The sequence below is a fragment of the Cynocephalus volans genome, chromosome 5 (genome assembly GCF_027409185.1).
Source record: "Cynocephalus volans isolate mCynVol1 chromosome 5, mCynVol1.pri, whole genome shotgun sequence".
Classification (NCBI taxonomy): domain Eukaryota; kingdom Metazoa; phylum Chordata; class Mammalia; order Dermoptera; family Cynocephalidae; genus Cynocephalus; species Cynocephalus volans.
Window position 1 is genome coordinate 30,631,702 of NC_084464.1, and position 12,287 is coordinate 30,643,988.

The 12,287-nt window shown below is 41.7% G+C and overlaps 1 protein-coding gene across 1 annotated transcript in view; it reads right to left on the reverse strand.

The window, feature by feature from the left end:
• DEK (DEK proto-oncogene) overlaps positions 1 to 4,501 on the reverse strand; it is a 33,965-nt gene extending 29,464 nt beyond the window's left edge. Inside the window, exons 1-4 of the mRNA XM_063096907.1 lie at positions 4,299 to 4,501; positions 3,755 to 3,914; positions 542 to 643; positions 185 to 294 (exon numbers count right to left, since the gene is read on the reverse strand). Coding sequence (XP_062952977.1) covers positions 185 to 294; positions 542 to 643; positions 3,755 to 3,905 — 363 coding nt within the window. The 5' untranslated portion in view covers positions 3,906 to 3,914; positions 4,299 to 4,501. The remainder of the gene's footprint in view (positions 1 to 184; positions 295 to 541; positions 644 to 3,754; positions 3,915 to 4,298) is intronic.
• Between the last annotated feature and the right edge of the window lie 7,786 nt (positions 4,502 to 12,287).

The following is a 12,287-nucleotide window of genomic DNA, read 5'->3' on the forward strand; positions in this document are numbered from 1 at the left end:
ATCTATATGTCTTGTGATAAATCATTTAACAAATATGTTTCAGTTTGCCCACTCATATATATAGTGTGGAAATTGAATTAGCTGACTAAAGTCTTTTACAGAACTAAACTTATGCTTTTACTGTGAGGTATTTTAGTACATAAATAAGCAAATAGGTTAAAGATGTAAAAAAAAAAAGTCTTACTGTGCCTGGTCTGTTGTAAAGCAGTTTGTGTAGATTTCTAAGCTCATCTGTTTTCTTCTTACTCAGAAAGAAATGTATCCTTTCAATTTCACAAAGTTTCTGCCCCTTTCCTAAAACAAAAACAAAAAACCATAATACTGCTTATTTATAAATTTACAACATTAATAAGAATTATTTTTATAGCACAATTTACATACAACTCTTGCTCTAATGGGGCAAATAAAATAAAATTGTGCCAAAAGTATATTACTACTTACTAAAACTAAATACTCTCCTAATTCTAAGCAATGCTAACCATCATTTTTGTATACTTAGGCCTTTTCACCATAAAATGAAAGGAACATAGAATAAACTTACCTTGTGCAATTGTAAATGGCTCTCTTTGTAAGGAAGAGACTTGCATTGTCAACCTTTCTACTTTTTTCTTTTCTCTCTTGCCTTCCACGATGAGACTCTTTTCTAGAAATTAATTCAGTATTTATTAAACAATAAAAAGTTCAAAGAATGTATTAGCTTTATTGGATAATCATGCAGAAAGAAGATTCCATAAACCTAATATCTTATTTTTCTCCTGAGCATGGTTTTGAGAAGCAAATGACATAAAAGATGAAAACACTTGGTAAATTAATAATAGCACCATGGAAGTTTTTTTAGAATAACATTTTACTTACCTGGCAAACTCACAGGGACCCAGTTAAAAAAAAAAATCAGAAAACAAAACAAACTTTTATTCAAATACAATTACTGCTATTAAAATCTAGACACTTTATGTGAAAAATCATCTAGGCTCTCACTAAGCTTTTTTTTCCCTTTGTTTAGACATAGTTCTGTTTATTGTGATTCACTGTTTGTTGTACATCACAAATAGCAAGTTTAGCCTAGGAGGATTAAGAGTTTCAAATGACATACAGAGAACAATAATAATTTAGTAAGTTGATGAAATAGATAAAAACAAGGACCTACAGGAATAACAGCCTAGAGTTACTGGAAAGATAAAAATTCTACAAGTTTACATTTACTGCAATAAACTGGGAGAGCATTACTTTGTAGTTTAAGAAATGATGTTCACAATGATGGCCATAAATTACTCTGAAAAAAGTTAAATTCTGTTTAGTCCAGATTGCTTAAAAAAAAACTAGGAAATATGTAGCATACACTTCAAAATTTAAAACATTAAGCTCGATTCATCTAAAACCATTTACCTACTGATTGATATAAAGTCAGATAAATAAAAGAACAGTATATATTGTTGGAGGTCCTTCCACTCAAATGAACGCCTGCTTTGTACAAAGCTGCACTCAATACTAAAAGGGGATGAATACATGATTAAGACATTGAACATCTTTTGAAAAAGATCATGTCTACTAGAGAAATGAAACACAAATATTATACTCCACTGTAGATGATAAAACACCTTAAGAAAGATACATATAGAAGTTCTGTGAATTGAGGAGGGATTGATCATTTCTGGACTAGAGAAAAAGGATCAAAACACTGGCACTAGCTTTGAAAGACTGGTAAGATTTGGAGATGTAAGGATCTGCACAGAGAGAATGAGTCTGGAGAAAGGGATACCAGCAGTCATATTCTGGCAGTAGTGTGCAGAATGAAGGGCAAGCACTATTAAAGCAACTCCTGTTATCACTCAACTTCCTTTCCTTGAGTGATTTAAACCATTTGCTTGCCTCTGATTACCATCTATAAGCTAATGACTTTCCTGTCTATCTACGGACCAGAGTTTTCTTCTGAGATTCAGATCAACTAATACATGACTAGTTGGACAGCTCCACTTCATGTCCTACAAGCATCTAAACTCAACAAATCCAAAAGAGAAGTCATAATCATCTCCAAACTTGCTCACCTATGTGAATTTTTTTTTCAGAAAACAGTGATAACATTCATCCAGCTGCCAAACACAGAAACGCAGGAATCATGTTTTATTAGTCATTTCTCTCACCACCACCACCCCCCCAAAACCACTGCCAATTCTGACCCGTAAGCACCGACTTCATTCACTTTACTGCCTTGCTTCAGATGCCTTAGTATTAGAGTCAAATATTCAGGGCCAAGTAGAATAAAATTTTCACAATTCTACTTGTCCCACAAACACCTCTCAAATGAGTAAACAAAAATAATAATAAATAAGAACTATAAAACTGTTAGGAGATAAACTTTTTACAAAATCAAGTTTAATAAGATCAATTTATTCATCTAGAACAAAACACCACATTTTAAATTACCCCATCACTCTATTGGCCATTTATAGTATATTTACATGACTTCTCTAATTTTTTCCTGATAAAAAACTCATCATCTCTGTGGTATCTCAACCCTGTTTCCCCCAAAAGACTAAAAACAAACAAAAAATTGGAAAGAACAGTGCTGGGAAAGTCTTTGGCTAATAGTGAGATACTGAAACCAATTTTCAGTTATTGCATTACGAGTAACCAAAAAATAACTTTAATAATTAAGCAATAATTTACATCAAAATTTATAATTAAGAGCAATGCTATACTTAAATATGGAGATGCTCCCTTAGGGCACATACCACTTTAAATACATACACCTTGTAATTTTAACTCAGACCCTATTTATAAAGTGCTGATCACGGATTGGTTTAGGCTTAAAAGAAACTGACAGTTAAACGTGGGTTTGGGAAAAGAACTTTAACCTCTTCCTGAATTTGGCCGAGTTGTAGCCATATATGAAATAAATCTAAATTGGGCCAATACCATCAAAGAATGCTAAGAGTTGTGACTCGGATTTTTAAATGGTTGGTAACATCTCAGAAAGCTGGCATACCTCAGAGTGCAGCCTGCATCTTGTATAAACTGACACAGTCCAACTACTTAGCTCTGTAAGGTTCTGGTTTCAGGCCTCCAGTTAAGTAATGGTTAATACCGCTCTCTCTTGGGGCAGACTCAGCTCCAAAACCGAAACAGTTCAGGGCTCATATTTACATTTCTTTCACGGTTCACTTTTCATTTTTAACTACTTTCTCAAGCAGCCAACAACTCTCACCGGTGTTTCCCAGTCAAAGAAACTCTCCTTTGAAGAGGACCTCTGCGGATGTTCAATAAATATTTTAATATTTTTAAAGTACTAAAACACTTCCAGAACTAGCGTTAATAACTTAAGTCTTAACGTGTGGTCACATTAAAGACCTTACCATAACTTCAAAAGGCAAAAGATGTGTTATGAAATTAGCAACGCTAAAATAAGACATTCTCTTAGCAACTTCAAGGGTGAACGCACACACTGATCTAAAAAACAGATCTGAGACTTAACAAACTTCCTGCCAAATGATGAAATGCGACGAACGTATTATCGAGGGCGAGGAGCTGACTTCCAAAACACATCACAACGCTAACAAACATCCTAAGAATTGGAATTTACAATGCAATTCTCTGCCACCGCTGAACACAAAACAGATTTCGCACACATTCTTGCTGAAAGTCACTCCGATTTAAGCGCCAAAAGAGCAAGAAAAACAGTTTCCGGGAGAAAAAAAAAAACAAAAAAAACTTCAGTCTGGAAACTCCATCACTAGGGATGCGACCCCCTCCCCACCTTTTTCTTCCTCTTCCTCCTCCTCGTCGTCGTCGTCGTCGTCCTCGTCCTCCTCCTCACTTTCTCTCCGGCCGGGCACTTGGGGTTCCTTCTCGGACGCGGACTGCGCGGAGGTTCCGTCTCCCTCCGCAGCGGAGGCCGAGGAGGACATGCTGGGGACCTGCGGCCGGGGCGAGACCAGACGTCTCGGTCCCCTCGTTCCCGCGGGCAGGATCGGGCGGCCACGGGACTGATGCGACCCTTCACAGCCCTCGGGGAGCGGAGGGGCCGCGGGAAACCCGACCTTAAAGTTGCCTCCTCCCTTAGCCGAGACGGCGGCGCTCGGTCCCCGGGGACGGCTTCCCTCCCGCTCCTCCCGCCATCCAGGGATACCCGAGGCGGGAAACCGCGCCAGCCCCTCCCGCCCGGCCTGCGCCGCCTCCGGCCCGGCCCGAGCCACCGGCCACTCGGCGTCCCCTCCCCCGCCCCGGGTCGCCGTCCAAATGGCCGCGTCCTTCCCCCGTCGGGGGCGGACGGGCCTCCCCTTCCCTGACTCAGCCCTCACCACGGGTCCCGGCCGCCGCAGGCCTGGCGCGCGAGGACACGAGAAGGCTCCGGGAGACGGCGGCGGGCGACGCTGAGGAGAAAGCGCGCGGGTCGCTGTGTGGCGTGACGCTCACGACGCGCGCTCCGCTCCTCAGAATCAACAAGATTTTCAAAATGGCGGTTCGGGAAGGAGAGCGGGAATGCGGCGGCCAATCAGGGCCGCGAGCTGGGAACTGGCGGGTGCGGGGCGGGAGGGGGACTAGGGGGGCGGGGCGGGTCCGGCGCCTCCGCGGGAAGCCCGGGCGGGCGGGGCCGAGGCCTGGGCGGGGCCGCGAGGGGTCGTCCCGGCCGCGGGCGGAGGGGCTGCGCCCGGTGTCCGATGGGATTTCGGGCCCGGGAAGGCGATCGGGTGGCGGGCGGGAGCGAGCAGGCCTGGCCGCGCGGAGCGGGAGGACGCTAGGGGGCCTGCGTGTCCTTGTCTCCACGGTTCGTTCCCGGAAAAGATGAGCAGTCCAGGGCCGGGGAGGGGGGCGGCGGGTGGTGGCGAAGAAGTTTACAAATGCCGTGAAGTCGCTAGAGACTTTCACAGAGGTGGAGGGGAATCTGTAAGTGAACGACCTCCTTTACGTCCTCGACGTCATGCTGGGTGATGACGCCCAGATCCGCCGTATTTCCGAGGAACCCATCGCTTGTAAGATGCACCGTAAGGAAGAAGAACCTACCACGTTAAAGGTTTACGTCACTTGCGACTTAAATAGATTCACACACCTGGACATGTGGAGGGAAATTACCCCACGCCCGTGTGTGTGTGTCTTATAAAAGATGAAATAAGGTAATTGTCCAGTCCAGACGTTTCTCCCTGAGTTCTAGGCCGTCTCCGCAGATACCTTTTAAACTCAACATTTCAAAAACTCAGCGCAGTACGTTTTCGCCCTCAAATCCGCGCCCCTTTTGTGTGTGATTTCCTTCATTTTCTCCTTAACCACTAGCTGCCCATAGGATCCTTTTATTTAATATAGTTAATGGAAATATAATCAAAGTTGCTTTAATGGACTCCAGGTTGCAGATCAAAAACTAGACATTTTCTTTGAATCTTCTCTTGTCTTTTTATGCTCCTATACAAAATATAAGCAAATCCTGTCATTCCTACCCGCAAATTTTATACGGTTTCCCACTCTACTGATGCTACTCAAATCCTATCCACTCTTTTGCTTGGATCACAGCAAAGCCTCTCACTTGTCTGCTGCCTTTAATATTGCCAGCCCCCAACCCCCCACTAGTCACAGAGCAGCCAAGGTAACATTTAAACAATTACCAGATTGGGTACTCTCCAGCTTAAAACCCTCCATACTCGGAATAAAATCCAAAATCCTTATATGGTTTATAAAAGCCTAAATAATCCAACTGCTGACAATCTCTCTGACACAGTTCACTGTTTCAGCTACACAAGACTTCCCTGATGTTCCTCTGTAAGGCCAAATTCACTCCCACTTTTGGACTTTACAATTCTTTTCTGCTGGGACTGCTCCCCTTCTGGATCTTCAGATGTCTTGCCTCTTCACGTCATTTAGCTCTCTGCTCAAGTACTTCTCCCCCATCACTATTTCCTTACCATTTTTTCCCCTGTATTCATTCATTTAAAAATATTGACTCCAGGGTTTGATCCCTGTATCAGCCAGCTGCCAAAAATATACCCATATATATTTTTTAATTGAGCATTTACATTCTGCTCATCACTAGGTGCTAGAGCAGGACCGAATGCTTACTTACCATCCTGAAGCTTACTTTCTAGTTGATACAATGAACAAATAAATGAATATGTTTGTGTGACAATTAGTGGTAAAAGTAACGCAGCTTAAAGGAGACAGAAATACCAGTAGGATGGATGGGAATTTATTTTATATATTTGATGATTAAGGAGGGTCTTGTTAGTAAATGACAATTGAAAAGAGATCTTGGTTGGCTGGTTAGCTCACTTGGGAGAGCATGGTGCTGGTAACACCAAGGTCAAGGGTTTGGATCCCCTTACTGGCCAGCCACCAAAAAAAAAAAAAAAAAGAAAAGATCTTAAGGAAATGAGAGCAGTGGAGACAGATTAGATATACAGTCATGTGCCGCATAAGGACAATTCAGTCAACAACGGTACTTCAAGTGCATGGATAGACTTGTATTTTAATTCTATTTTTCCACCAACTTTTTGAAGTACCCTCATGTGATGGTGGCCCCATAAGACTATAATTACTATGCTATATAGCTTAGGTGTGTAGCAGGCTGTACCATCTATGTTTGTGTAAGAACACTCTACAATGTTCATACAATGACTAAATCACCTAAACACACATTTTTCAGAACTTATCCCCATCATTAAGTGACATGTGACTATTCTAAATAATTCTCTAAAGTATTGGATGTGGGGTGTAAGAGTCAGCAAGAAGTCAATGAAGACTAAGTTTTTGGTTCAACAGCCATAAGCACAGAGTAACTTTATTGAGATGAGGAAGACTTCATGGGCTGGGGTTGGCAGGGCTTTTTGGAGGGGATGGTGGGAGGCAGGAATCAGTTGTGTTTTTTTAGACATGTTAGGTTTGAGATTCCTGTTAGCATCTAAATGGAGATTCAGAATAGACAGTTGCATATGAGAGTGTGGCATTCAAGGGAGGAAGCTCTAGCTCAAGATATAATTTATCAGTCGTCAACATGTAGATGGTATTTGAAGCACTGAGACTAGAGGAGATCACTAACAGAGTGAATACAGGTAGTGATGAAGAGAGTTTCAAGATTGTACCCTGAAGCTCTCCAGTGTTTGGAGGTTCGGGAGAGGAAGAGGAGCCAGCAAAGGAGATGAGAAGGAGCAACTGCAGCCAGTGACGTGGGAGGAGAATCAAATGAAAGTTGTGTCCTAGAAGCCAAGTGACAAAAGAGTGTCTTTGAAGGAGAGAGTGATCATTTAGGTCAGATGTTGCTAAAAGGTCAGGTGAGGTGAGAACTGAGAAGTGATCATTGGATATAACCATGTGTTATCAGTGACACTGCGATATTTCTGTGGGGTGGTGGGTATGAAGGTGCCAGGAGTGGGAATATAGACAGACAAATAGACAAAGAATGGATTTGAACACTTTCCAGGAATTTTTTTGTCTGGGGAGCAAAGAGATAGAGCAGTAGCTCAAAGGGTGTTTGGCTTCTTAAGAAGGGAGATGTCATATGTTTGTGTGATGATGCGAATGAATCAGTAGAGAGGAGAAAATTGATGATGCAAGAGAGAGAAAGGACAGTAGCTAGAGCCAACCTAAAGTGAGCATGTCACATTGGGTTCTCTGTAAGCAGATGCTGAAACAGCACTTGGGGCACCAGATGCTATTAGGGGCCAAGACTATGAAAGGAAGGGGGAGGAAGAAAGAGTTGGCAGAAGAAGAGGTCGAATTGCAAAGCTGACCTTCAGCCAACCCTTGGGGAGCTTCAGAGTATCCTGAGTCCTGGGCTTTTATTACTCCCCCTGCCCCCCATTGCTCAGTTCCTGCATGCAGGCTGCCCAAGGAAGGTCATGACCTTGGGTGCAGTGACTGTACAGATTTGGCAGTCTCTGAAGGAGCTGACAGATGGAGGCAATCTGCTGACCACAGGCTCTGCAGCTGGGCAGGCGATCTTTCCTTGAAGAGGGATCTGGGTGGCACATCTCCATGTGTTCCCCAGGAGATGAGAGGAGATGGGATCTAGTGCACAAGTGGAAGAATTGTTCTTAGAAAGGACGATGCACAACTTCTGCACAGTACCAGGAGGGAAGACAGAGGAGAAGGGTACAGATGCAGGATGGGGGTTGGCAGATGCAGTGGGAGTTTTAGCCGTTCTTATTACTTTACATTTCTCAGTGAAATCAGGAGCAAAATTATTGACAGTGAGTGAATATGGGAGAGGACTGTTGGAGGTTTCAGGAGAGAGGACATGTGAACTAGTCGTGTAGGAGAATGGGAGATGAATGGATTAGGGAATACAGTAGGGTAGCCAGACAGCTGCAAGTACCCATTGGGATTAGAGACCATTAAGTCAAAGTGAGACCAGCCCACCACATTCATCTACCTGAGAGTAGGTGCAGAATTGGCAAAAAAAAAAAAATATGCGTTTAACTAGGTTGGGATTTTGCCAGGCAAGTACGAAGAAAGGGGAGAAGAGTGAGTTGAAGATATTCACAGGATGAGGAAGATAGAGATGGACTGTAGAGCCTGAGCTGAGTAAGGAGAAAAGAACATGAGAAGGGCGAGACTTGGTGAAAAGGGGGCATGATCAATGAGTGAGATCTTTCTCTTTGTTACATTTATTACTACCCCGAACATTTGTTTGTTTATTGTCTGTCTTCTCCATTAAAATGTAAAACTCCCTGAGGCTGCAGGGACTTTGTCTTGTTTGTCACTGTATTCTCAGCACCAATGCCTAACACATAGTAGGTGGTTAATAAATATTTGCTGAATGAATGAATGCAAGGCAAGCCAAAATAAACTCTTATTATGAAGATCTAGAATATGTTTTGATTAATGTGATGAGAATGTGTATTACTCAAGATAAAACAAGCTATTTCAATGGCCTAACAACAAAAGTTTATTTCTTGCTCTATAAAGCTATTTCTCAGTTCTGGTAACTCTCCAGGGCTTCCATTCATGTGGCTTACCACTGTCTTATATCAAACTTGATCTTGTAAATTTATCATCTCAACATAAGTCGTTCATGTTCGTGGTGGTAGGGAAGGAGAGCAAAAGGAGAACTCACACCCACAACTCTTCTATGATTCTGCTCATTGGCCAGTAGCCAGACCAGTCATATATTCCACCTAACTGCGAAGAATCTAGGCAACAAGGGGGCACATAGGGAAGAGTTGGTTAGTATTGCTGTCTGTGCCACAGAAGGAGCTATTACAACCTTATCTGGTACAATCGGGATGATGGGGATATGCCTGAAAATATCTGTTGCTGTTATTTTGGCAGTTGTTAAGACTCTGGTTCTTAATATTTCTCTCCCTTTGCCTTGAAGTTTTTACATAGACTGCACACACACTGATCTCATACACATATCTAGCTTTTACATAAACATATTGATCTTTCCCAGGCTGTAAGCTTCATGGGCAGAGACCATGTCCATGTTTTTACTATTCTCTCCCAGTGCTTGTACGGTGCCTGACACATAGCAAATACTTTTAAAATATTTCATTGCAATGCACCCCCTTTTGGTTCTTAGACAGTGGCATGAGTCTGTCATCTGGATGCTATTTAAAGACTGTCCAGCAATATCAACTCAGTAAATTAACATGGCTTGAATAAGCTGATGACCAGATTCTTTTTTAAACCTGGTCATAAATATAAATATAGTGAAACATTTGGTTCTTCTGAAAACAAAATATCATACTCTATTTTGGTAGAAAGAGTTAGCCAAAGTACACAGTTTAGTAATTTGAGATTAGATTTGAAAATATCTGACTGCAACAATATCCAGTTGGTTGATAATCAACTGGATATTCTAGCTTGACGATGGCCAGGGATGACTACTCAAGGTAAGAAGTTGGAGAAGGGAATGAAATGGTGGTAAGACTTAGAAAAGTTGGAGAACAAAGGATGAGTGGTTACCAAACTTTTGTCTGTAGTAACTAACTTTGCTCTAATTTAACAAGGATTATTTTAACACGCTTCATTAATATATCTGCTGTGGATTGAATGTCCTCAAAAGTCATTAATATTTAATACCCACTATAACAGAGTTAAGAGGGCGGGAAATCCAATCATGGTGTTTGAAAGGTGGGGCCTCTGAGAGGTGATTGGATTGTGAGAACTGTGCTCTCATGAATGGATTGATCCATTCGTGTAGTAATGGGCATGGTTCTGATAGTTTTAAAAGGAGAGCAAGCAAGAAGCTTAGCTCTCTTTTGCTCGGCCATTTGTCATGTGATACCCTGTGTCCTGTGTTGATGTAGAGCCACCACCAACAAGGCCCTCACTAGATGTATTCCCTAGACTTTGGATTTCCCAACCTTCAGAACTATAAGAAATAAATCCTATTTCTCCATAAATTACTGAGTTTCAGGTATTCTATTATAAGAACAGAAACAGACTAATGCAATATCTTATCAACTGTTCCATGGAATGAGACCAAAGAAATAGAGAAGCAGAGAGCTTTGGTATTATTTCTCTTACTTGCAGCAAAATAAGGAGATTATCGGTGTAGGAGAGGGCTTTTCTGCATATGGACTAACATTCAGTACTTAGGTTATATTTAGTGCCATCACCGTTGGCCAAATCATAACATCAGAGTCAGAAAAACATTTTCCACTACAAGTTGGCTAGATATCCCCAGCATTGTCACAAGACTGTCAGAATGGGGTGTTATCCTAGAAAATAGATATGTCTAACTAAGATAGTCCTATAAATCTTATTTTGAATCTAGACTTTTATAAACAAAACATTTCTTGTCATAACTTTTTCTTCATTTAAGGGAACTAGTGAAGGTTTGGATGGGTACCTGTCCCACACGCAGCTTGGCTTTAAAAAAATTAAATTTAGAATAAACATGTTTTTGAATTAGGACAAGAAAAAGATTATTAAAAGACGGTGCTACCTCCTAATTTTTTTTGAAAAAGACATTTGTTGTGTGTCTCTCCCGTCCACATCTCAGTTATAATGTAATCGCTCTCAAATGAGGCTGGAATGGAGCGAGGGGGGGTATTTTGCCCCCAGGAAACATTTGGTAATATCTGGAGACATTTTCGGTTGTCAAACTGTGGTGAGGTGCTACCAGCATCTAATGAGGAGACACCAGGAATGTTGCTAAACATCCTACAATGCACAGGTCAGCCTCCACAACAAAGAATTATCTGGTTCAAAATGCCAATAGTGTGCTAGCTGGTTAGCTCACTTGAGAGAGCATGGTACTGATAACACCAAGGTCTATTGGTTCTGTTTCTCTAGAGAACCTTAAGACAGGGAGAAACAGGGATTTCTGATTGTATTCAATTCTCAGTTCCAGATTGTTGAGGAGGGCTATATCCATGCCTTTGGCCAGGTGATAGCCCCGTTATTACCTTTAAGCAATTCTTTTTATTTGCCTGTTAAGGTAGCTTGACTGCATTTCTGTTTCTTGCAACCATTAAATCCTAATTAATATGCCCACTGACTATGAATTCAAGGGTAAGAAACTTGACTTGGTATATCCAGCACTTACCCTAGTACCTAGAATTAGTAAATACAAAAATATTTGTGGGATGAGTCAATGAAGGAAGAAAGGAAGAAGAGAAGTAAAAAGGGAGGTAAAGTGAAAAGAGAGGAGAAATAGAAACGAAAAAATATCAAGGAAAGTTCAGAAGAGCAGAACTGAAATGAGAGAGAGACAGAAGGTAGCTATAGTGGATTGAATTATGTCCCCCTAAAACTCATTGAAGCTTGAATTGTGTCCCCCAAGTCTTATGCATTAGAAAGTTAACCTCCACTGTGAGTGTTAAGAGAGTGGGAAATCCTATTATGGTAATTGAAAGGTAGAGCCTTGAAGAAGTGAGTGGATTATAGGACCATGCCGTAGTGAATGGATTAAAAATGGTGTTCAGGGGCATGGTTCTGAGGGCTTTAAAAGAAGAGGAGAGTCTGATTCTCTCTCTCTGCTTCCACTATCTTGCAATGTGAGACCCCTGGGTCACTGTCGCCACCACCAAGACCCTCACCAGATGTGTTCCCCGGACTTTGGACTTTCTATCCTCCAAAACTGTAAGCAATAAATTTCATTTTCTTTATAAACTATTCAGTTCCAAGTATTTTATTATAAGCAATAAAAATGGGCTTATATATTAGCAAATGATCTGGAAAAAATGTATGAAGAGAGTGATCTAGGGGTGAAATATTTGGCTGTCCTGCTCCGGCTCTGTTCTCGTAAGTCCAGCCAGCTTTCCCCCTTCCTTTCACCTCTGCCCATTTGCTTTCAGAGTCAGGTAAGAGGATCCATCAGGGGAGTGCTTGGACCTCTTAGCATCCCAGCCCTAGCA